This window comes from Danio rerio, chromosome 5, assembly GCF_049306965.1.
Source record: "Danio rerio strain Tuebingen ecotype United States chromosome 5, GRCz12tu, whole genome shotgun sequence".
In the NCBI taxonomy this organism is placed as follows: domain Eukaryota; kingdom Metazoa; phylum Chordata; class Actinopteri; order Cypriniformes; family Danionidae; genus Danio; species Danio rerio.
In genome coordinates, this window is record NC_133180.1 from 30,243,128 (window position 1) to 30,268,331 (window position 25,204).

The following is a 25,204-nucleotide window of genomic DNA, read 5'->3' on the forward strand; positions in this document are numbered from 1 at the left end:
GAGCATGAGTGCTGATTTCCCAATTATTAGCACAAGAATATGATACTTCATTTATGCAACAGTTCAACAAGCAAGATTTTAAAGTTGAGACAATTTTCAGGAACAATGCTCAGTTTTTACATTTTCAGTTAAAACAGTTAGATATTAGACACAAGAATGTCTGATTTTTTTTCATTAATATTTCCAACAAAACTAGATCCAATCAATACTTGAGAACAAAACATTTGTGCAATACTGTGGTGTTTCATTCCATTTATACAGTTAAAGTCAGAATTATTAGACCTATTATTAGTATTTTCTTTTTAAAAAATTTCAAAATGATGAAAAAGCAATCTATTTCAATAGAGCAAGAATTTTTTTGTATTTGTCTTATTTGAGCTAGAACTTAAGCAGTTTTTTTTTTTAACTATGTTAATGTCGCAATTATTAGCCCCCTTAAACAATATATATACTGAGCAAACTATTGTATTTAGAATTGTGTTGGGGAAAAATCTCTCTGGTTAACAGAAATTAGGGAAAAAAAATAAAAAGGGGGGCTAATAGTTCTGACTATAACTGTATAAACAGTCATTTGCTTTGTTTCTAAATGAATAGAAATACCAGGGTGTTCAATAATAACCTTGTTTTTTTGTCCCTGTTTTACTTGAATTGCAGCAGAATAGAAGCTGTATGAGCTTTGAGCAGTTTGAGCAAAACTCGATGATGATCCGATGTGATCCTACAGGATTTGAGGATGATCTATGAAGGCAATCTCGGGCTTCATTGTACGAATGCAGATCTTTTTGTACAAAGAGTGCAGACTCTCACATATTTTGTCTTCATTTCATTTCAAATTTATTTAGGTTTTCATTTTTCAACATCGTACCCATTATCAGCAGCTCTAAATTGGACTACACTACTTTTTTACCAACAGCAGACAATTAGCATCTTCTAAGTAGATATTTCCTGAAGATTACAATTTTTAACTCCAGATTCTAAAAATTGGTCAATAGCATTATTAAACATCCTGGCAGGCTGTCATCTGTTCTCGTCTTAGCCTTGTAACAAGGGTCTTTTCTAAAATACGACTCCCAGCCCCTGCTTTGTATTCAGAATCAATACTGTACTGATTCACACTAACTGGTGTTTAGCCGCTCTCTGCTCTTCTTCGCGCACTCATTGAGATAAGAGAAATGTGTGTCACTCTTTAAACTGACTGGCTCTCTGCTGCCTGCTTCCTGGCATCAGTATCTATGCCCGGACCTTAACTATGTGCTGTAATATTGTGCTATTTAACAATTAACAAAATAAACCATACAAACAATACAAAAAAAATTTGACAAGTAATAAATCTCTTGATTGCCGACTAGTTAATACAATAATTAATTAGATTATTTTAGATTACTTTTGACAGAACCTGTTTCTCAAATAGATCTGAATTTAATTATTTTGTACCACATTGATAGAAATAAGAAAAAGAAACAACATGGTGCATTAAACATTGCATTAAATGAAGGTTTCCCAAACTGATACTTAATAAAAATGTAAAATAATTAAAAATAAATTCTAGAATATGAAAAAACAATATTGATAAAAGCATTAAATCTCTTGATTGTTGACTAACTATTAAAATAATTATTTAGATTACATTTTTAATTACTTTTGACAGAACCTGTCTCTCAAATTGATCTGATTCAAATTATTTTGTACCACAAAATAGAAAAAAGAAATAGAAAATTACATGAAGTGCATTAAACATCACATTAAATTAAGGTTTCCCAAACTGTGATACTTAATTAAACAATAAAAATGTAAAAACAGTAAAAAAATAAATAAATCTAGCATAAGAAAAAAATTACTTTTAGATTACTTTTGACAGAACCTGTTTCTCAAATAGATTTGAATCAAATTGTTTTGTACCACATTGATAGAAATAAGAAAAAAAAGGATATGACGTACGTTAAACATCACATTAAATGATGGTTTCACAAACTTTAATTAAACAATAAAAAATGTTAAAAGCTATTTAATACAAGAAAAAAAAACAATAACGATACAAGTAATTAATCTCTTGATATTATTAGATTACATTTTGGATTACTTTTGACATAGCCTTACTTTAAAAAAAAACACACACACACTTAAAAAAAAAACAATTTTGAAAGTATTAAAAAAATGACTTACTTGTCTCGCACAGCCTGGATGGCTTCAGCGGCGCTCTCGTAGTTGTGCTTTTCCATGTGGCGGTACATGGTGCTAAGCTCAACTTGGCGCCGGAAATAAATGTCCACAGAGCTCTGCTTCACTGTGGCGTAGATGAACTTATCTGATGGGTTTCGCAGCTGAAACACAAAGAAACAGTTTGGATGGTCTTGACGAACTGTTTGTAGATGTAGTGAAGTGACTGTTGATTCACAACATGCTGAATAATTCAAGTAAAATGGTGTTTGGTGTCTGCAATTCCAAAATTTGGAAGTTTTTTTTGTCTCTGTAATAACATTAAATATTAAAGATGAAAATAGTGGTGGGAATTGAGTGTGACCTAAAAATGTTCAGTGAAGTCATATTGTGTGTCTACACATCTAAGAAGAAAGCTAGAAAATGATAAGTAACTCATGTGTGACAAGGAACTATAAAACCAGATTTTTAAAATGAGACGTATACATCCCGTGTAAACTGAATGAATAGGCTTTTCACTGATGTATGGTTTTTTAGGAAGTGACAATATTTGGCTGAGATGTTCACAAACAACTAAATATTTTAAAATTCTAAACCTTTTTAAAGTTGTCCAAATAAATTGAATGTGCATATTACCAGCCAAATATTAAGTTTTGATATATTTACAGCTGGAAATTTCAAAACTATTTCCAAGAATCTTGATCTTTAATTAATATTGTAAGGATTTTTGGCATAAAATAAAAAATCTGTAATTGTGACCCATACAAAGATTTTTTGGGTCTAGTAACATAAGACTGGTTCTGTGGTCCAGGGTCACTAATTATAGTTTAAAAATTACATTCAGTACTGAATTACAGCAGGTGTATGGTAGATTACTTATAATTGTCTGTTGCTGATTACAAATAACATGACCGGAGTTGTAATTATTTATTAGATTACACATTTTTTAATGACTTTTTTGTTACATTAGAATCATTTTTACCCACCCTGTTTTTCAAAGAGATTTAAATGAAAATATTTTGTACCGGGATGATCTAAATAATAAAAAGGAAATATATTTCCTACTCTGCTTTCAATAACTTGAAGTGCATTAAAGAACTCCAACCTGGAGTTGTGATCTACAGCTAATGTTTTTTTTTTAATTATAAAAATAAAAACATTTGATAAAACTGTACATTTTATATATTTACCTACATGACAATGGAAAGACAATTATATTAAAAAACTGCGGAAAATCCATAAACCATTAATAATTTACAATGTAAATAATGTTATTGTGTGATTAATTAAAAAGATAAACATGTAAATATTAGCATTTTAAAATGCAATTTAATCTAATTATAATTCTGGATCAGGTATTACACAGCACTGCTTCTCAAAAACCTACAGACTCATTAAAAAAATACAATTACTTGCTATTTTACATCAAATGTTTACATTTATTTCTTTGCCAATTTTCAGCCCACATCCCAGAACTGACATACTGTAGGCTGTTATGATGAAAAAAGCCACATAAAAATAACCTTTGTGAACAAAATGACCCGTAATTACATGTCCTTGACAAGCTTAATTATATGCGTTGATTTTATGCTGTGTGAAATGTGCAATCTCTAAACGTGCTAATTTTCAGCCTTATTTGATATTGTGTTGTATAACATGTAGCACTGCTTCATATTTCCTGCTCACCCTAGGGTCGTTGATGCCGGTAATGCGCTCCTCAGGCCGATCCAGCACTAGGAAGGCTGCCAAATTGGCAGTATAAGATGCAACTATAATCATAGCAAAACCAGCCCACACCATACCTAAAATCCTCGCCGAAAAGCTCCGAGGGGCACCTGTGAATGGAAGCGTGGAGGTGAGAGCGATAATGAATATTATGCTTACTGCACAATCAATCAAACACTGAGTCAGCAATATCTGCACCTCACAGGGGGAAATGGAGCGAATAATAATTTGCTTGCTGATTTTTCTACCTTCTCCAATGCCGGAGTTCAGAAGTACACCCCAGGAGAACCACATAGCGGAGGATAAGGTGAGGGCGTCTTCTTCTTCCTCTTCACTATTCACTTTAAACCTTCCAAATGGGCTGCAGAGCGAAGCACATATCAGTCAGAGACAGACATTTCATACTTGTTAATCTGCAGTAAACCTTTTGGAATGTTCTGCAACATATTTAATACTGTGCTTCATTCTCACATCTGTATGGTCGGTTGGCTATTTAAAAAAATTGTCAGAGGATGAGTTTTAATGGAAATGCCCACTAAAAAAAGATTCAAATCCTGTCATTTAGAGACACTCAGTAGTGTAACTCTACAATATTCATACCGATATTGGCATTCACATAAAATTTAAATTACAGACATAACAGATACACATTAAAGGGCCATGAAACCTCCCGCTTTCAGTTCAAGTCTACTTCATAATTTAAAAAAGAAATGCTTCATGATGGGCGTGGCCAGCAGAAGAGGTGAGAAAGAGGGGAGCGAACAACGGTTGTCTGTTGGCTCATAAAATGAGACACAAAACCGTGAGGAAAGCCATGATTTTACAGTTTACAAAGTTAAAATGCAAAGAAATAAACTAATTTAATGTCCTCCTACATTTGTTATTCCTAATTTCATATACACATAACCAACATTTGTTATATCATTATAAAGATAGTCGTGTGAACTATAAATGAGGAGGATTTCAATCCCTGGCTCTGAATGTGCCGGTAATCCAAAAGATTTTAAAAATAGGTGAACACAGCAGCACAGATATAGGCGATGTGTCTGAATAGTAGCAAAGTCAACTGATAAAAGAAGAAGCCGTTCTCCATTTCCTGTTTAGCTCTCCCAACAAAAATGCTTACTGCAAGCCAACAGCTTTGCTGTATCGACCCTGACAGCATTGCAGAGAAAAACATGCAACAAACCCTGTTGATCATGGAAACACACACATACGCCCCTTCATGTATGGCTAAATACTGTGTGCCGTGTGCGAACGCGGTCTCACCCAGTCATTGGGTCTCACAGCTTGGCAGGTCTGCCTTGCCTTCATAAAGCAGTGCTCTCCATAATAATTAAGAAGCAGGGTCTTCTCATAGGATAAGAAAACTCAGCTATGAATAATAATAGTGTCATCTCTCCACTAGCAGATTTGCGATACGTCACCGATTTAAATCCCTCCCTAACAATGGTTTTAAATCCGGACAATGAAATTAGCTGAAAAAAGATTAAAATTACCCAGTTTTCCCCACAATTAAAGCTGACAGGAGCTAATGTTGTCTTTACTGATGCTTAATACACACAAATCTGTTACAATATCATGTGTCAAAATGAACCACTCACATATTCTGACCTGTACCTATTAAAATGTTTAAAAGAATAACGTTTATGTATTGTTGGGGATTTTGAGTCCTAATTTGGTAATAATTCTTTTTGTTTTTCAGCTTGCAGAATGATTTTAGGTGACAAAACAAAACTCAACAATACACAAATAGGCAAATTTCTAAAGGTTCTATCTAAACCAGGGGTGCTCAATCCTGTTCCTGGAGAGCTGCCTTCCTGCAGATTTCAGTTACTACCCATATTAAACACACCTGCCTGTAATTATCACGTGGTGTTCAGGTCCTAATTAATTGGTTCAGGTGTGTTTAATATGGGTAGCAACTGAAATCTGCTGGAAGGTAGCTCTCCAGGAACAGGATTGAGCACCCCTGATCTAAACGGTTAATTGTGCCAACTAATGACAACAGTAAAAATTACCAATTTAATCTCTTCCTGACAGGGAAAACCAGCAATTAATATGCATAATTATATGGTGTCTTGGTTTTGCAATCATAAAATGTGGTTATAATGGTAGTCAATGGGGAAAAACAGCCACCAACAGTAAATCAGAAAGAATGAAAATCTTAAGCTGCACAAAAACTAACAATGCATCAAAAGTAGTGTTGTTACTCATCTTTCATGTTCATATATTGAAAATACGTTATTTTGTGTGTTTTTTCACCAAATCAGTGACATCATTTGTGAACTTGGCAAATAAAGAGTTAAAATCCTATTAATGAGCTAAAAACATTTAGTAGTTTTGATCAGGACTGAGGTTGATTTACACATTTATGCAGAAACATTTGAAAAAAATATTTATTTAATGCATTTTTACAGCAGTTTAATTCAATGGATTTTTTCATCCTGAAAATAATGAAAGGTAGCACATTTGAACAGAGAAAATAAGAAAATGTTTTTTTTTAAATGACAAAACTTCTTGCAGACAATAAATAAAATGTAAAAATGTAGTATTTGGTATGTAGAGTGATTTACATGCTATAAAATGATTGTTGTAAATAAGCCTGTCAAGTTATTTTGTTATATAAACTATAACAAAAGACACTTGCTGTAAATCCTGCATAAAATACATGATTTTTTTGTGTTTAAAAATATTATTAACATAGCATTCTAATGTATGAGAAACAAATTACAGCTATAATATACATTTATTGTTTTGCTGCTTAAAACAACAACTTACAGTTGAAGTCAGAATTATTAGCCCCCATGAATTATTAGCCTCCCTGTTTATTTGTTCCCCAATTTCTGTTTAATGGGTTGATTTTTTTCAACACATTTCTAAACATAATAGCTTAATAACTCATTTTTTAATAACTGATTTATTTTATCTTTGCCATGATGACAGTAAGTAATAATTTACTAGATAATTTTCAAGACACTTCTATACAGCTTAAAGTGACATTTAAAGTCTTAACTAGGTTAATTAGGTTAACTAGGCAGGTTACAGTAGTTAGGCAAGTTATTGTATAACAGTGGTTTGTTCTGTAGACTATCGAGAAAAAATATATACCTTAAAGGGTCTAATAATTTTGTCCTAAAAATGGTTTTAAAAAATTTAAAACTGATTTTATTCCAGCCGAAATAAAACAAATAAGACTTTCTCCAGAAGAAAAAATATTATCAGACATATTGTGAAAATTTCCTTGCTCTGTTCAACATAATTTGGGAAATATTTAAAAAAGAAAAAAAATTCAAAGGGGGGCTAATAATTCTGACTTCAACTGTATATAGGTTTGTGCTAAAAACATCAACAATAAATTAACCTAAAAAATACTGTTTAGGTAAATGATGACAGGATTTCTACATTATAAAATGCTGTCCTTTACCTGAAACGGTCTAATAGGTAGAGCATCACCGCCACAACATGGACCGATAGACCCACCAGTAACCACAGAGTGCTCTGAAAGGGCTGCATGAACGAGTCCAGTGTACTGCGTGGTATTTCCTGCAAAACAACATAGCTTTATCCAATCCAACAAACACCACCCACATCGCCATATGGAACATCAAATGGAGTCGACGTCTGTGCTGGTCAGAGGTGTATTAATAGATTTCACTGTATGCCAGAGTCAACTGATTTACCACAGCATTTTCTCAGTGTACAAAGATAAGCCCACTTCAGGGAATTCAATTAAATCAAGAAACTGTAATACTATTTCTGTCCCAGAAAGTCATGTTCCCAGTGGATGTTTCCCAAAAAATTAATTACATTTCAGACACTTTATTTGAAACTTGAAGATGTAAACTATAATGAAACTGACCCCAGATCATTTCTCATTGGCCCCAGGGTATAATGTAGGTTTAACGAGATAGTCTTATGCAAAAATTTAAATGCTGTGATTAATATTAGCTTTATGCATTGTATTTCTTTGTATGTTTTTTTTTTTCTTTTTTTTTTTTCAAATGTCATTTTTTTGAGGAGGTACAGTTCTGTTACTGATACTTAAAATCAAACAAAAAGTAGCTGAATATATACTATAGTATTTTATGATGTAGCTATAGCTTGAATATAAACTAATAAAACAAAAAATTAAATGCAAAAAAATTAACTAATCACAATTACTGGCATGAGACTTCAACAAAACGTAAAAATAAAAACTAATTCAAAATATTCAGTTTTTTCGATTTTCTTTTTTGGACAAGTTCTGTTACTGTTACTTAAGATCAAATAAACTGTAACTGAATATATATATATATATATATATATATATATATATATATATATATATATATATATACTCAACGGCCACTTTATTAGGTACACCTGTCAAACTGCTCGTTAACTAAAATTTATAATCAGTCAATCACATGGCAGCAACTCAATCTATTTAGGCGTGTAGAAGTGGTCAAGGCCATCTGCTGCAGTTCAATCAGAGCATCAGAATGGGGAAGAAAGATGGTTTAAGAGTCTTTGAACGTGACATGGTGGTTGGTCCGATGGGATTTTCATGCACAACCATCTCAACCATCACAACACGTCCAACCTTGAGGCGGATGGGCTACAGAAGCAGAAGATCACACTGGGAGCCACTCATGTCAGCTAAGAACAGGAAACTGAGGCTACAATTCACACAGGCTCACCAAAATTGGACAATAGAAGATTAGAAAAACATTGCCTGGTCTGATAAGTCTCGATTTCTGCTGCGTCATTTGGACGGTAGGATTAGAATTTGCCGTCAACAACATGAAAGCATAAATCCATCCTGCCGAGTATCAACAGTTCAGGCTTATGACCACAGTGTACCCATCTTCTTATGGCTACCTCCATCAGGGTAACACGCATGCCATAAAGTGCAAATCATCTCAGATTGGTTTCTTAAACATGACAATGAGTTCACTGTAGATAAATGGCCTCCAGAGTTACCAGAACTCAATCCAGTAGAGCCCCTTGGAGAGTTGGTGAAACGGGAGATTTACATCATGGATGTGCAGCCAACAAATCTGCAGCAACTGCGTGATGCTATCATGTCAATATGGACCAAAATCTCTGAGGAATATTTTCAGTACCTTGTTGAATCTATGCCACGAAGGATTAAGGCAGTTCTGAAGGCTAAAGGGGGTCCAACCCGGTACTAGTAAGCTATACCTAATAAAGTGGCCGGAGGGTGTAAACTTGTATGTAAAATTAAAAACTAATTTAAAAACTGAACACAATACTTGATTATCCAAGATTATCTGAGACTCACCTTTTTGACAAGTATTGTGAGCCCCTGGTATTTGAACGGTTTAGAGAACTCTATGTACTGGGCTCGTTCATTGTTGATTGTAAGTGGAGCCACGATCATGTCTGCCAAGCCACTCAGAAGCTCTCCCATCATGCCATTCCACTCTTTCTTGTTGCTGTTATTTACCTGGTATCAGGAAGATAACACTAAGCAATTTGTCATGCATCAATGGCCTTTACTTCATGTACATTTCAGCAGATTCTCAACAGCCTCTGTGAAGAAGAGCTGGGAAAGGCTATGGCATGACCTTGAAAACAAAAAGACATGCAAAGCTTCAGGAAGGTGAAAAATCAATAAAGTTATCATATTACTCACACGCTCCTGAGTGCCAAATTTGCCATCAGCCACAAGATGCACTTCATAGGTGAAGTTCATTGTGAATGCAAGTTTGATCAAAAGGTCAATGCAGAACCCATAGCAGCACTGAGGCACTATGGGGCGACCTGTATTTATACAAGCCAGTCAGATCCAGACAAAGCACAACTGCAATCCAAAACAATAGCATACACTATGATATAACACATAATAAATACCTGGAATGGTCTCGTTTGGGCCGGTGCAGATCACTTTTTTGATTTTGACTCCATTTACAGTGTGCTCTTCCTTACAGGTTCCATCTCGTAAAGTCGGCTTCACGTAGACAAAGGGCTCTTGATGAATTGTTACAATCTATCAGTGGGAAAAATAAGTAAATGTAAATGTAACACCCCCTCCTCCTAAAACAAAGACGTATTAAAATTGCTGCAATGAGACGTACCTTTAATCTTGTTGACATCTGATAGCCTTTCGGCTTTTCAGTCTCTCCTCCTGGCCAAATAATCTTCCTCTGAGCGTTCATTACAACCTGGAACAATTAGTTTTTCCGTCAGTTGCCTTCATTCATCACACTACATTAATTTACTGTTGCAATTGCTGTATTGTAAAGCAATTATATTAAACAATCCTTGTGTATGAGAACATGCAGTAGGTTTACTTCATGGTCTCCTGTGTTGCAAATTACAAGAGTTTCTGAGTCATGCAAGTAGTGACAAACTATAGCAGGGTGTCCGCGGGGTCTTAAAGAGTCTTAAAATGTCTTAAATTTCACAGAAATGTTGTCTTGTAGTTCTTAAATCATTTTAAACAGGTCTTTATTTTAAAAGTTTACGAAGTAATGTTACCCAAACGGGCCAATACCCATCCAAACACCAACAATCTATTAAAGTTTTTTTAAAGAAAACTAAAAACAATTACACAATTCTTCTTGATAATAATAGCAATAAATCCCTTTACACAATCTTCCATTTACACAAAAAAAACAATTTACAGAAGTATGAGTGGACATCATATTTATAATGAAAATTTTGTTTTATAACAGAAATTAAAACTGAGCACTTCGCTAGTGATAAAACAGTTAAACAGACCATCTGCAGTTGGAGGATAAAGAACGAGCCTCCTCCATTTGGCCTCTTTACTTTTACTCTTGTTTACTTTTGTGAATAAGGAACGGTGTTGTATGCACTCCACTGAAGACATTTATTAGCCTACATATTTATTTTTATTTGTTAAGCACAAAGATTTGTTTCAAAACAAAATTCAGTTCTAATTTCCAGCAAACTAATAAATAAACAATAATAACGAAGTGTGGTCAAACAACTGAGTTATATGCAAAAAATGTCCTATTCTTATGCCCATAATGCACTTTCACGCACCTTGACACCACCTGGATTTGCTATTTAAACAGTGTGGTGCAAAGCGTTGCGTTGGTCTAAAAAATAGCAACAAATCGCACCAAACACATCTTGCTTATTGTGTCGGGTGAATGATAGGGCCCTCGAATTCCCACTCACTCACTTTCCTTACTAATTCCTTGCTTATTTTCATCAGGGGTCACGGCAGTGGAATGAACCACCCAATGCTGCCACAAACCAGCACAGAGAGTACAATTATTAGCGCTGAGGAACACTCAACTACTCTCTCGTTCACACACTACAGTCAATTTAGTTTATCCAATTCACACATACCGCATGTCTTTGGACTTTGGGGTAAACTGGAGCACCCGGAGAAAACCCACACAAGCACTGGGCGAACATGCAATCTTCACACGGAAATGCCTTCTGGTCTAGCCAGTGACCTCCTTGCTAGGGCAACCATGCTAACCACTTAGCCGCTGTGCCGGCCAAACTATAGAATATTTCAAATAAAAATTCACCTAGAGAAATATGTGCTTTCATTGTGCACTGATGGCTCACTAAATGGAAAGCTTTAACCTTATGCTAAAGTGTTACAATAAGATTACAGTGTGCTGCTGTCCAAATATTTCTGCCAAGCAGAAGGACAGCTCATTAAAAAGGCTGAGCCGATTTCATACTTGCGAGCCATTGTAGACGCCCACTTGCACCAGCCGGGTTTTCTGGTAGTTCAGAATGCTGTAGTGGGCGAACCTCCTGTCTCCGTCATCATTAAACTCCACGCGGCCTGTCAGGCCATCTGGATACTTGGATGACATCAGCACTCTAGTACACCAGAGGGGCATTTTAGAAAAGGCACAAAATGCTCATTTAAACACAAAGGAGGACATTGACGATGACTGGAAGTAATGGAAGATTAGATGGGAGATGCAGGTGTGTCTCGGGTAAAGATATGACGACTAACTAGGGAAGATTATGGGGTGTTGTGTAGGGTGGGATGGCACATATTGTGCAGGCACAGACATAGGAGAACAGAAATGACACCTGTAGGGGTCTCAAATTGGTACCACCAGATTTCACAAGGCCAATGTAATCAACAACTTAACAGGCTTGTTGTGTCCTTGCACTCCAATATTCCTCCAATTGAGGAGTCAGGGAATGGTTTTAGAAGCCGAATGCTTGGGATTTCAATGTTTGCGGTGTGAAAGCTTCCACTCTTGTCAGTGCCAGACCAGTGGTAATGTATGGTAATGCATGACAGCTAATGGATGGTTGGTTGGTTGGAAAGCTAGCGACTGCTAGCCAGCGCTCATCCCTGGCCTCACCGTTTGAAGAGTGGGCCAGTCTTCCAGATGTTTGTATTGCCAACACAGCCTCGAGGAGGCTCTGTGATATTCTCCTTCTCAAAGAGCTCCTGGATGGACTGGGCCACCACAGCCACGGCATCGTAGATGTGCGCAGACTCGTTCTTGCCATTGATTAGCTGGAGGCCGAGCAAGCCTGCCCAGTTGACAACATTACATGGTGTTGGCCAGTGCCTCACAACAAGACTTTAAGAGGCATACTCATAATAATAATAATAATAAAGAAACGCACACATTGGCAGAGAGAGAAACAAAAAACGTGCATTGCATATGAGCAACGAATTGTCTCAAGACAGACAGAAGGACTGTGAAAGTCATGGGGGGTTAGGACAGGGTCAGCACTGAGCAGAATGACGTGAAGTTGAACACGGATGTGTATATAAAGAAGCCAGGAACAAAGAAATGCGATTGTCGCTTACCATCGTATCCACACCTCAATGTGGAAGTAGCAAAGCGTCACTTACAAATAAACTCATGAAAGCCAAACCTTAAAAAATGTATGCACACTCAAACCAATATGGATTACCACAACTCTCTATTGCATCAATTGTTGTCTACTGAAAGAAAGGACAAACACTCAAAAATGAAACAAATTAAACATTAGACATAAAGCACAGTACAATGAGTAAAGAGTCACTGTGTTTAAAACCTTTAAACACGCAGCTGTTTAAACGTTTAAACACGCAAGTACAGCACAGACACTGATTCGTCGGTGGGGATTGCAAATTGTAATCGTATAAAAAGCTTAAAAGGCAAACATGTTCAAATTGTTAAACAGCCTGGGAGAGAGAGAGAGAGAAAGAGCAAGAGAATGAAAATGGAGAGGATGAAAAGTACATACCATCTGGGGCTTCACTCAGTGCTTTACCAGACATCTCCCTTTCTCCAACCAGCCACACGTAACCAGAGCCTGTCATATTGAGCTGGCGTGCCACTTTATAAATGGCCGCGGCTTCGTCTTCACTGTGATCGGATAAAGATTGGTTGTAACGAATTGGAGTCATTGCAATAAACACCTACATTTTTCAGATTATGAGAAAGTCCACTTGGAATCTGTCAGTTCAAACATCTGAGCTTGGGTTGATTGCGTGTTTCTTGTTAAATACAGTATTTGTAGACAGATTTGACCATGCTTTTAGTCACCAACTCGAGTGTAAAACATGTCTAAATCTATTACGCGGGATGCCTCCGATTTCCCCTCAAGTCAATCTGTGTGCGCCTGATTGAGTGACTCATGAAGGGCACAGAAACTGTTTGACATTTTAATCTCATTTACAAATTAGATGTTGGCTCATTTAGCCAGACAACACCTTATGAAGTGTTTGTGCGGCGGCTGGACATAATGTTTGCTTTAACAGTAATGCTTAACCTCACAGAAATTGTAAGCTGTTTGGGTATGCACAGTAAATTGTCTTTTAGGGTGTGTTACACTTACAGATCAGTTCTCTTGGTTAGTCCTGTCCATAATGAAAATTTAAAGTCCCCAAGAAATCATAACTAACCATATGATTTTGTTAGCTTACATTGCTAGTTTTCATCTGTGCATGTCATTAAGAAAAAAAAATACTTTGCCCTTGTAATCTTGAATTGAAATCTGAAAATGCACTTCCTGTTTGTTTTCAGTTCATTTATTAGATTACATGATTTTTGAGGTAATGGGCTTGGCTAACGCTGCTCCAACTGTCCAATTGGTGAGCAGGAGGTGTCTGTTAGGTTGTAATAGCGCTTCTAAACTGACCTTTCTGAAAGAAATGTCTACTTTACTACGTCCATTCAGCTCGTGGTAGAAAAAATAAACCACGCCCACTGCTCATTTAAAATTCTGTTTCTCTCAGAACTGCATTACATTACGAAAAGAATAACGGTCACAGCTTGCGGTTCACAGGGACTTTAAATGAATACATTTAATCCTAGTTCCCCTGGCCTTCACACAGTCATTTAAAGTAAAAAAAAACTTAAGAACTAAAATGTTATCAACAAAAGAAATATACTTGACACAAACCTTTAAAAAATGGACCCAAGTGAAAATAATGTATCAGATTTTAGGTTAAGTTAGGGTGCTTTCACACCTAGACTATTGTTTTGGAACCTGGCGTGTTTCCCCAGTTTGCACGGTTCATTTGGCATATGTGAATCCAGCAATTGTGCCTGGATCCGCACCAAAACAATCAGTCTGAATATCACAGTGTGTTATGGATATGTAATATGCATACGGTTATATAAAGAGAGAATTATGAGTAGGGCGGGATGTCATTTCTACAGATAAATGTGCATTTCATGTCAAATACAAAAGTGAACGCATGCTAACTATAAACGAGAGCTGTTTATCCATTAGGAAAATTGACCGAACAGCAGTCTTGGTTTATCTGTTATTTCTCTCTATACTGTAATAATGCATAATTCTAGCCAACGGCTATGTATGAGAAAGTCTTACTCTTACCTCTGATTTATATTTGGTGACGATGTCTGTGGGTGTGACCATTCAAAATGAAAGCACAGCTTTTCACTTATAATGTCTTATTGCTCATTGTATAAATTAAAATAAGGACACATGAAAATGTCTGGAGAGTTTACTCGCATGTGACTTGTTTTAGCTCTTTTGGTCCATTTAGAAACTTTGCCGTGTGAAAGCGAACCACACCAGGAACAAAGAGCAACACTGTAACAATTTGAATCCCTGTTTCGGAACAAAAGAATCAATCAACAGGTGTGAAAGCACCCTTAGACTCTAAAATGAACTTTGACTTGAATAGCAAGCCTGATTTTGAACTGACATAAATGAAAATAAAATCAATTATAATTATCTGTTTAAAGTGTATCTACTTCCCAGCTATTTTAACATTTTATGATATCATTACATTTCAAAAATCCAATTCAACTACCGTTGAAATGTGGAAAATTCCGAATGAATTGAATAGAACCCAATTGCTCATTTCTGATAAATTGACCATAATACACAAACATCTTTTCACAATTTTCCAACACAAGCTTCACCATATTAGCCAGCACTATTCGTCAGCCTCAGCGTGGCCACATGTATTATTCAGTAGCATTAGCGATTAGCAGTCTGGTGGGTCAAGCGGTGGAGATGAACTCACCTTGCAGACAGGATGATAACTCGGGCCTCAAGCTCCTTGGCTTCCTGGAGCAGAGCCGTCAGATTTGTGTCTTGGCTGAACAGGAGGACTTTCTCTGCCTGGGATTAGGACACAACATTAGTCAAGAAGTTGACTCATCCCCACCATGAACCATGCTCTTTTGAGCCCTTTCGTTTTTTTTTTTTTTCTCCATCTCTCTCTCTCTTTTTTTTATTTTTTTTGGGGGGGTAAAGGGAGAAGGGGGTTAAAAAATGAAGTAAAAATAAAAACGTTCTGAGATAATCTGCGTAACTCAAAAAAACTTAAATAAGCTTGGAGCAGGTAAAAAAATTCTGCATTTCACATGCAAACTCAAGGGAATCAAGATTCCAAGGAAACACGTGCATGTTAGAGGAAGAGGGAGAAGAAGATTGATGCAACCGGAAAGCAAAAAACAGGTGAAGGTGGTGGTGGTGGCTTCTTTCCCAACCAAAACCAAAAAAAAAAACCCAACAAAAAAGAAGAAATGCTGCAGAAAGGTGGGAGTAACATCTGGACAGTGCCTGTCCCACACGACCAGATCTCCACGCACTGTGTCAAAAGAATAGACTTGCAATCTTGCTGGCTTCAATACATGCATTCCTTTATACAAAAATAAAAAAGTGAGAGGTGGGGGAGCGATTCTTTTTTTTTTTTTTTGTATACGCATTAACAGAAAAAATAACCCATTCTCGATTGAAATCATAAAAAGAATCCAAACAAATAAATAGACGTGCTGGCAGGATAAGGATCTCTGGAATCGGATTGTTGATTGTTTTGACTGCTTTTCTAGTGGCTACTTTCAGATAACTTTTTGGGCGGCGTGCATTGACCATGCAAATATACCTTGGGTCCTCGCTTGTTGTCAAAGGACAGTTGGTCGAGGTTTTCATAGTTCCTGTTTTTACTCTGATGAATAATGTGCACAGAGAAAATATGCAGACACAGAATATTATAAACAGTTATAAATGGTGCGCAGTAAAGCATTCCAACAAAACTCCACTTTTCTGCTTCAAATTGGGAAACTCTAATCCTGGGGCTTGCAAAACCATCAACAAATACTACATACAGCAGACAACCTTATCTAACGTTGCATATTCTCCCCTTAATTTCCCCTTGCCTTAATGCTTTTCATAAAGTTTCATTGGAATTTTTAATACCTTTTGATTTGTATTTAATTAAATCACTTGCTCTGAGAATGCTCGTTGCTGTGCCATGATTAATAATAAAGGCCAAATCATCTGAACTGTTTTTTTTCCCCCTAATGCATTGCTGTTTGTTAATTGTGTGGTACAATCAAGCGCAGTCTAATCCAGTTCACTACATCCCATCCATCAGTTTAAATTTATTTATCAATCTACCGTAAAAGAACATCAGCTACAGTCCATGAAGCACAGCAAGCTGCGGCTACAAGACCATTCTGTCCAGACATATGGCCCACAATAAGATATTTCAAGCACTCCAGCAAGATAATGCACATTCTTCAGAGCCTTAGAATCCAGATTCATATGTTCTTCTTAATGTCTGTGCAGAGTTCATAGCTTTTACAAAGCAAAAGCTAAAGTTCAGATAGATTAAATGTATATGTGTGGATTATATTACGTTTATGTTCTTAATACTTTTCATTTTTTTAATTCATGTAATTAATATAGAGATTAAGTCTGAATTATTAAACCCCCTGAATTATTAGCCCGCCTGTTTATTTTTCCTCCAGATTCTGTTTAATGGAGAGAAGATTTTGTTCAACACATTTCTAAACATAATAGTTTTAATAGTTGATCTCTAATAGCTGGTTTATTTTATTTTTGCCATGATGACAGTAAATAATATTTGACCAGATCTTTTTCAAGACACTTTTACACCGCTTAAAGTGACATTTAAATGCTTAACTAGGTTAATTAGGCTAACTAGGCAAGTTATTGTATAAGGACGGTTTGTTCTGTAGACTATCAAAAAATATATAGCTTAAAGGGGCTAATAATTTTGACCATAAAATGTTTTTTTCAATTAAAAACTGCTTTCATTCTAGCCAAAATAAAACAAATAAGACTTTCTCCAGAAGAAAAAATATTATCAGACATACTGTGAAAATTTCCTTGCTCTGTAAAACATCATTTGTAAAATATTTAAAAAAAGAAAAAAAATTCAAAGGGGGGCTAATAATTCTGACTTCAACTCAATGCAGTGACTGTGCATGTATTTGACAGTTTCCCAGCAAAGTTTTTTTTTCCGTAATAACAAACACTAGTGAAAGACTTTCATGAGCCCTTCTACTGATTCCCAGAACAGTCTGAGAATGTGCACATAAAAACAGCTGGCCTTGAGGCTGCCATTACTGGGGATGACATTGCAAGGACATTGCGGTTGTCCTAAAAATACGGTGCCATGCTAATGGATTCAGATCCCAAAGAAATGCTTATTTTATGGATTAACATTTTTTTTTTCTTGTTTTCGTTTAGACAATACATATCGTCACCTTAGAAGATCTGACATTTTTGTCAAAATTGAGTTATTGACATATTCTTATTAAATGACCACTTATTTACATTATGTGCTGTTTTTTTATAAGTTGTTTACACTTTAAGATTTTTTATTTAAAATATAAAAAAGTTTTATCTGCAAAGTTGAACTCTTGCTTGGCTCTATAAGGTTCTTTCTGTGAGCCAATCAGCATTTTGAAAAGCACACAAGAGGACCAATCAGGATCAGATTTCTTTGTCATATCGTCAAATTGCTCCATTGACAGTGGGAAAGATTAGAAAGAAACAAAAATCAGAGTCGACTAAATAATGCCGACACACACAAAATTGAGAAACAACCTGAAACTTAAAGGATGTGTGTAAATGTGATGATTTAGAAGCATTTTTTGACATTGAGATAAAATTTTACATTTTACATTGTTGAAAAACAAATAGTTTATTTAAAAAGTAATATATTAATTGTAAAAATATTTTTATTTGTATATATAGTTTATAGTCAGTGAAACATTTTTCAATGTTTATTAAACACATTTGCTCATTGTCTGTTTTCATTTATTCATTCTCTTTTTGACTTAGTCCCTTTATTAATCTGGGATCGCCAAAGCGGAATGAACCGCCAACTTATCCAGCATATGTTTTACGCAGCGGATGCCCTTCCAGCCACAACCTATAACCTTCCAGCCTACCCAATTCACCTGTACTGCATGTCTTTAGACTGTGGGGGAAACCGAAGCACCTGGAGGAAACCCACGCGAAGGCAGGGAGAACATGCAAACTCCACACAGAAACACCAACCTTCTTGCTGTGAGGCGACAGCACTACCTACTGCGCCACTGCCTCGACCCTGTTTTCTTTTAAAGTCCTTAAATTTGACATTAAGCCTTAAAGGAAAAAATACTTAATTTGATTTTTGGGACATACAGTATAATTCAATTGATAGAATGCAAAAGTTCATATAAAGCATAAAATTCAATAAATATTACAATATTTATATTCATTCATTTTCCTTCAGCTTAGTCCCTTTATTAATCTGGGGTCGCCACAGCAGAATGAACCGCCAACTTATCCAGCATATATTTTACGCAGCGGAAGCCCTTCCAGCTGCAACCAATCTCTGGGAAACATCCATACACACTCATACACTATGGACAATTTAGCCTACCTAATTCACCTGTACCGCATGTCTTTGCGACCTTCTTGCTGTGAGGCGACAGCACTACCTACTGCCACTGCGTCGCCCATATTTTTATCTATATAATTAACAGCTGCACTGGATATAGCACAACCTTATATGCTTTGAACAAGAAAAAATATTTATCTTAACACTAAATAAATGTTGCAGAAAGCAAAAATGTAACTCAAATCTCAAACATCAACATGTTGTTCCAACACAAATTTATATTTTTTGTGATTGTTTTTCTTGAAAATTAATGCTTCAATTAATGATCTGCCTGATAGAACCTTACACCCTAAAATCCAACAGTCTACTTTACCAAATAGTGTAGAGTGTAGTTAACACCAAATTCACTGAAAGTCAATTTTACACATTTGAAAAGAGTTTTGAACTCAGTGTTGAAGGTAATAATTTAATTAAATACCTCATTACTTCAACTTAAATGGAGTAAGTTCACAGTACTCATTGGGATTAGCCTTTTAACTAAGGGTTTGTTGCAATTGGTTTTCTCAAATGATTTGAGTTACCTTAACTTATTGGGTTTTGGGTATAATTCCAAGTAGAAAATGACTTTTAAGTCAGAAGGTTCAATCTGCATTTGCTCTGTTATTTTTACCTCAATTTGCAAACTGAAGAGAATTTTAATGATGTACATTTAAGTACATTTGAGTACATTTAAGGTCTCTGTCATGTTAATGAAAGAGAATTGTTACACACATGTTGTTTGCTAAATGAAATGCAAAAACTTTAAGGCTCAATATAATATGTCATAATCATTTAGGACGCAGATAGAACCTTATAATTCCAAAGTGACGATATGTGAATTTGTGTATACACACATGTGCAAATGAGAACAAGGTTTAAACTTGCATTGTGCATAACTATCTTTACCATTGAATTCTTGGTGAAATACTTTATTAAATGATGTGAAATATTAAGCAGCGCATAGCTGCATGGAGAACACTCAATAAATCATATTCATAGCCTGTTGCTAAGATTAAATTCTCAGAGAAACCCAAAGTAAATGCTCTGCCATTAATATTTTGGTTGATTTTTTGCACAGCCCCAGGCTAAGTCCCTCATTTTGTTCCTGTTGTGGATAGACAAATAGGAGAATCTGACTATGGTAAAAAGCAATGTGAGATGAGTAGAAAAGTACAAAGTTTTGCAGATAAACCACTTAAGACGCTGCTGGCATAAATAATGTTAGCCAATGGAAAGAAATGTGTTTACACAACAGAAAAAAGGAAACATTTAACATATATAGAGGACTTCTGAAATACTGATTACAGGAACACACGCTGACTTGCACACACACACTCATGTACACGTTTGGTCCATGTAAGTGGGCAGCCCACGCATCTCACCTTTGTTTCCCTCTCCTCCAGAAGGGTTTCCAGCCTTTTCTGTGCCGCTCTGCCCTCGTGGTCGTCGCTCACAATCAGGATGATGTGATTCCACTGGAACTCGCGCATCATGTCAAACCACACTTGGGCTTGGTGGGAATAGGGAGGCACCGTGCGCAGGAAGGAGAGGTGGATACTCTAGATGGACGGTCGGGAGAAAGAACTAGTGAATCTCAAAGGCCCGAAGCAATTTCAGTTCATTAGGATTTAATCACTTTAGCTGTAATTAATTTAGAGATGGATCCCAACATCAGTCTTCATGCCAAGATGTCATAAGGCAAAGAGTGTTAATGAATCTAAAACAGTCAATCGATTCTAATGAGATCTGAGAGTTTTTAAAGCTCTAAAAATGAGTAAACATTAATCACATCTTTCAGTTTTGATGAATGACAACAATCATGGAGGATGACCATCAGTAAAAATCAGTTGATCTGCTTCAAAAGGTAAAAAAAAATGTCTTTCACAAATATAGTAGGCTGCAGTCTCCCACACTCACCTTATCAGAATAGATGGACATGCGGGTGGTCAGGCCGACTACAGGGATACGGTAAAAGCCAGCCGTGTAGGACACCGGAGTGGGTGTCAGATGGTCATTGGACTGGGGAGGGTGGCTTACCAAAATCGCATAAACCTGAGGACACAAAGATAGGAGTGGGAAATGACATCTGAAAAAAAAGCTTTTTGATTTGGTCACAAAATCCTAAACTGCACTGTAAATTGAGGAATTTTAATACCTAATAACAAAAACAATGTAGAAACCCTCTTAACTGCTGTTTAATTTGACCACCAAGCTAACAAACATTACAAAAAAAAAAAAAACAATCCTTAAACATTTGCTAAATCTATATTAAGTATTTCATGACTTGCTGTTCTCATTAGCTCATATTTTAGGTTTTTTTTTCTTAAACCTTTCCACCTTATTTCACTGCTGAACTCACAGAAGAAGGCAAAACTGTCAAAAAATGTTTTACTTGATAACATATGCTCACTCGGAACATCCTGAAATATCACCATGTACAAACAAAACTCGAGCCAGTCAGGTTTGAAATAGTTGACTGATTGGTACAGTTCCTTGTTTGCTACTTTTGCTGTTAAGTATCCACAGAATTCACTGAGGTGTTATTTTCACACCTGTCATTTCATGTGCATTTACTTCAGCTATTTCTGTTTCCTAGAACATTTTGGAGGTGTTATTTCTGGTCCCTAGAATGTTTTTTTCTGCTGGTTATTGAGGAAAATTCACATAAATAACAATCCATCAAGGTTTGTTCTCTTTAAGTTGTTTTAAAACATTCTCCCTACAACATTTTGAGAGGATAACTTTAACTACAGTAAGCATTCGTATTAAATCTCAGAAAACAACCAAAGGGAAACCAAACAGGGAACGTTCTGTGTTTGCTTGGCACGTTTTTAAGAAGAAAAACATCTAATTTGGGGTGTCACAGTGGCGCAGTGGGTAGCACGATCGCCTCACAGCAAGAAGGTTGCTGGTTCGAGTCTTGGCTGGGTCAGTTGGCATTTTTTTATGGAGTTTGCATGTTCTCCCCGTGTTCATGTGGGTTTCCTCTGGGTGCTCCGGCTTCCCCCACAAGTCCAAAGACATGTGGTATAGGTGAATTGAATTTGCTAAATTGGGCGTGTGTGTGAATGCAAGTGTATGGCTGGAAGGGCATCCACTGCGTAAAACATATGCTGGATAAGTTGGCATTTCATTCCGCTGTGGTGACCCCAGATTAATAAAGGGACTAAGCCGAAAGAAAATGAATGAATGAATGAACATCTAATTTGTGTGTCAGAATGAAACATTTTAAATTAGAGTAAAGATTGTTCTACCATTTTTTACTGTATCACTTATGTGATGAAAAAGTGTTGAGATTGACCAATCAAAATCTAGTCTACCAAATGGTGATAACATGTTTGGTATTTATAATTAATTTGATTTGTTTGTATGCATATATATATATATATATATATATATATATATATATATATATATATATATATATATATATATATATATATATATATATATATATATTATTTTTATACTTTATTTAAAGCAAAACTTCCAAACTTTATTATGTAAATTGTACATGGTAAAACATTCAAATTGGGCAGTATGGTGGCACAGTGGGTAGCACAATTGCCTCACAGTAAGAAAGTTGCTGGTTTGAATCTTGGCTAGGTTGGCATTTCTGCGTGGAGTCCAAAGACATGCAGTACAGGTCAATTAAATAAGCTAAATTGAACGTTTTTGAACGTGGTTGCGGGTGGAAAGGCATCCGCTGCATAAAACATGTGCTGGATAAGTTGGTGGTTCATTCCAAAGTGGCAACACCAGATTAATAAAGGGACTAAGCTGAAAGGAACATAAATAAATAAATAAATGAATGTGTAGTTTGTATCTTGTTTTTTGTTGTCGACGCATTTCTAAAGCAAAGCAAGAGTCAGTTGACAGTAAAATGTCAAGTGTTGATCCAACATCTGGAGTTTACATGTTGGATGTCACGAACTGCATTGCATCTGTTAGTCTGCTGTGACTTGGAAAGTAATCCGTGTTGTAATAATCTCTGCCCCATCATATTCTACTAGAGCTTTCTCCCCGAACAAACCAGCTGTTATACGAAGCTGGCGCCATGTTGGCCTCGTTTTACGTTTTTCATTAAAATAGAGGCGGTGGGCCAGCGGGGATGCGATGGCGCTGCATGCAGGGGGCCAGTGCTGTAATTATTCTGTAATTTAGATTTACAAGACGCCATATGAATCACGGACTCACAAATGCACCTTAAATTATTTCTGGCTCAGTTCATAACCTCTGAGCACATCTCGCACAGCCTTCCCAACGCGCCAATGTACACTGAATGCTCACTCACTGGTAAGGTCAAAATGGACCCCTGGTTCCTGTTGCATGTTTTCATCCGTGCAAATCGAGATTCGCAGCGTTTGACCTTGCAGAATAACTTGTTATTAGAATAACTAAGCCTGGCTAAAAACGGCTGCCCGTGAGCCACGTTTGTGATTCTGACTTTTGAGGATTGGCAAGCAGAAAGTGTTTTTTTTTCCCGCGTTTGCCAGAAACACTTGTTGACGAAATAATAATACAACGATTTTAAATAACATTAAAAAAGAAAGCAATTAAAAACAAAGCTGTATTCAAACATTTAACATACAACATAATTATTTTAACTATGTATATTGCGAGAGTCACCCAAATCAGTAGCAGTAATAAATAATATATTAAGATAGATAGCCCACAAACATAGCATACATTGACAGATATAAGCTATGTACAAATATTAGCTCTGTAAGAACATGTTTTTAAAAATTACAATTACTTTGACTTGGCACTTTACATCCTATAAGCAAATAATTAGAAATATTTTAATATTAGACTAACATTAGTTGTAATATTGTTGATAGATAGATAGATAGATAGATAGATAGATAGATAGATAGATAGATAGATAGATAGATAGATAGATAGATAGATAGATAGATGATTTATAAAATATAAACTTTTTAATAAGATACATTTGAGTTAATATTATTGAATTTAATTATTAATATTATTGAACTATTTAATTTATTATTATTATTATTATTATTATATTCAGTATGCTCCTGACCTGAACAGACTGTTTTACCTGGTTAGAGATGAGATCCTCGCACACGGAGAGTGCCATCTGGATGGCGTTTGGCTTATGGGTGACTGAAATCGCGTTCATCTTGAACTTATCTTTGCCGTAGATATTGTTGGCTTGGGTGACGGCGTCTTTGAACACTTGTTCATATCTCTTCTGGCTCAGAACAGCTCCAATGTTCACAGTCTTGGGTTCGCATCCGCCTCTCGCGCAGGAGCACGAGATGAGAAAGGCGAACAGAACCAGGCGCATTTTGCCCTGGATGGCTGAGAAGTCGAGCCGAGTGCCCCGTGGAGGATGCGTGTCGGTGTCCGTTGATGAGGCAGATCCGCTCGCAGCGCGTCCTCCTCTCCAGCAGCACCGGAATGCGATCAGCTCCGTCTATTCCGCTGAGGAATGAGCTTCACTCATTGAGCCCGCTCATCACACCCGTTCACATTCAACAAGACCATGCCAGCGCGCCTTTGGAGAAAATGACGCTCGCTCCTGTTGATAGTCGTCTCTCACATGCACTCTCTTTTCGGAGAGAGTGGGAAAAGAAAAACAGTTTTGCGTTAATGTTGTGGTTCACTTCTTTCGCTCTTGCCCTGATAGAATCGTAGTCAAGGTTTTGTCAAGGGTGACCTGATGCTCTGTGAGAGACGCTGTCCTTGGTGCTGAGAACTGTGCTCGTGCACTGATGCGCGCGCACTCGCAGATTACGCCTGATATCACGGAGCTGTCACGGTCGAATAGACTTCAAAACATTTGCGTTAATGCGAGGAAAATCTCAGACCATCACAGTACCGTGTGATTGAACTGATTGGACAACGTTGATGTGTGTAAGTCACACGAGACTAGTCGGTTGCGTATTAGTTTTGTGTAAATAGCAATTTGCATATTTGAAAATGGATTAAGCAGATGGTTTTTCGTTTATACATGTATATGTTTGTTCGTCAACAACTATTATTTTCTCTCAGAGCGCGGAGACAACTAATAAGCGGACAGGCTGATTTATTAATTTAGTCATCAATGCTTTTACATTAATCTGTTGGTCACATTTAAATCTATAATTTCTTTAAATATGACACATTATAAGTTAATTTAGTACGCATAACCCATTTCGTCTATGTGGAAGACAAATGACAAACTGATAAATCCGTGGC

The 25,204-nt window shown here is 36.3% G+C and overlaps 1 protein-coding gene across 4 annotated transcripts in view; it reads right to left on the reverse strand.

Annotated features, from left to right (window-relative positions):
- grin1b (glutamate receptor, ionotropic, N-methyl D-aspartate 1b) overlaps positions 1-24,911 on the reverse strand; it is a 43,333-nt gene extending 18,422 nt beyond the window's left edge. For 2 of the 4 annotated variants that reach the window (XM_068221045.2, XM_005171776.4), the window contains exons 1-15: positions 24,063-24,792; positions 20,915-21,049; positions 20,380-20,556; positions 15,341-15,438; positions 13,084-13,205; positions 12,204-12,378; positions 11,559-11,703; positions 9,966-10,052; positions 9,742-9,877; positions 9,524-9,651; positions 9,170-9,334; positions 7,310-7,428; positions 4,131-4,243; positions 3,844-3,992; positions 2,164-2,321 (exon numbers count right to left, since the gene is read on the reverse strand). In XM_068221045.2, coding sequence (XP_068077146.1) covers positions 2,164-2,321; positions 3,844-3,992; positions 4,131-4,243; positions 7,310-7,428; positions 9,170-9,334; positions 9,524-9,651; positions 9,742-9,877; positions 9,966-10,052; positions 11,559-11,703; positions 12,204-12,378; positions 13,084-13,205; positions 15,341-15,438; positions 20,380-20,556; positions 20,915-21,049; positions 24,063-24,311 — 2,156 coding nt within the window. In that variant the 5' untranslated portion in view covers positions 24,312-24,792. 4 annotated transcript variants of the gene reach the window in all.
- Between the last annotated feature and the right edge of the window lie 293 nt (positions 24,912-25,204).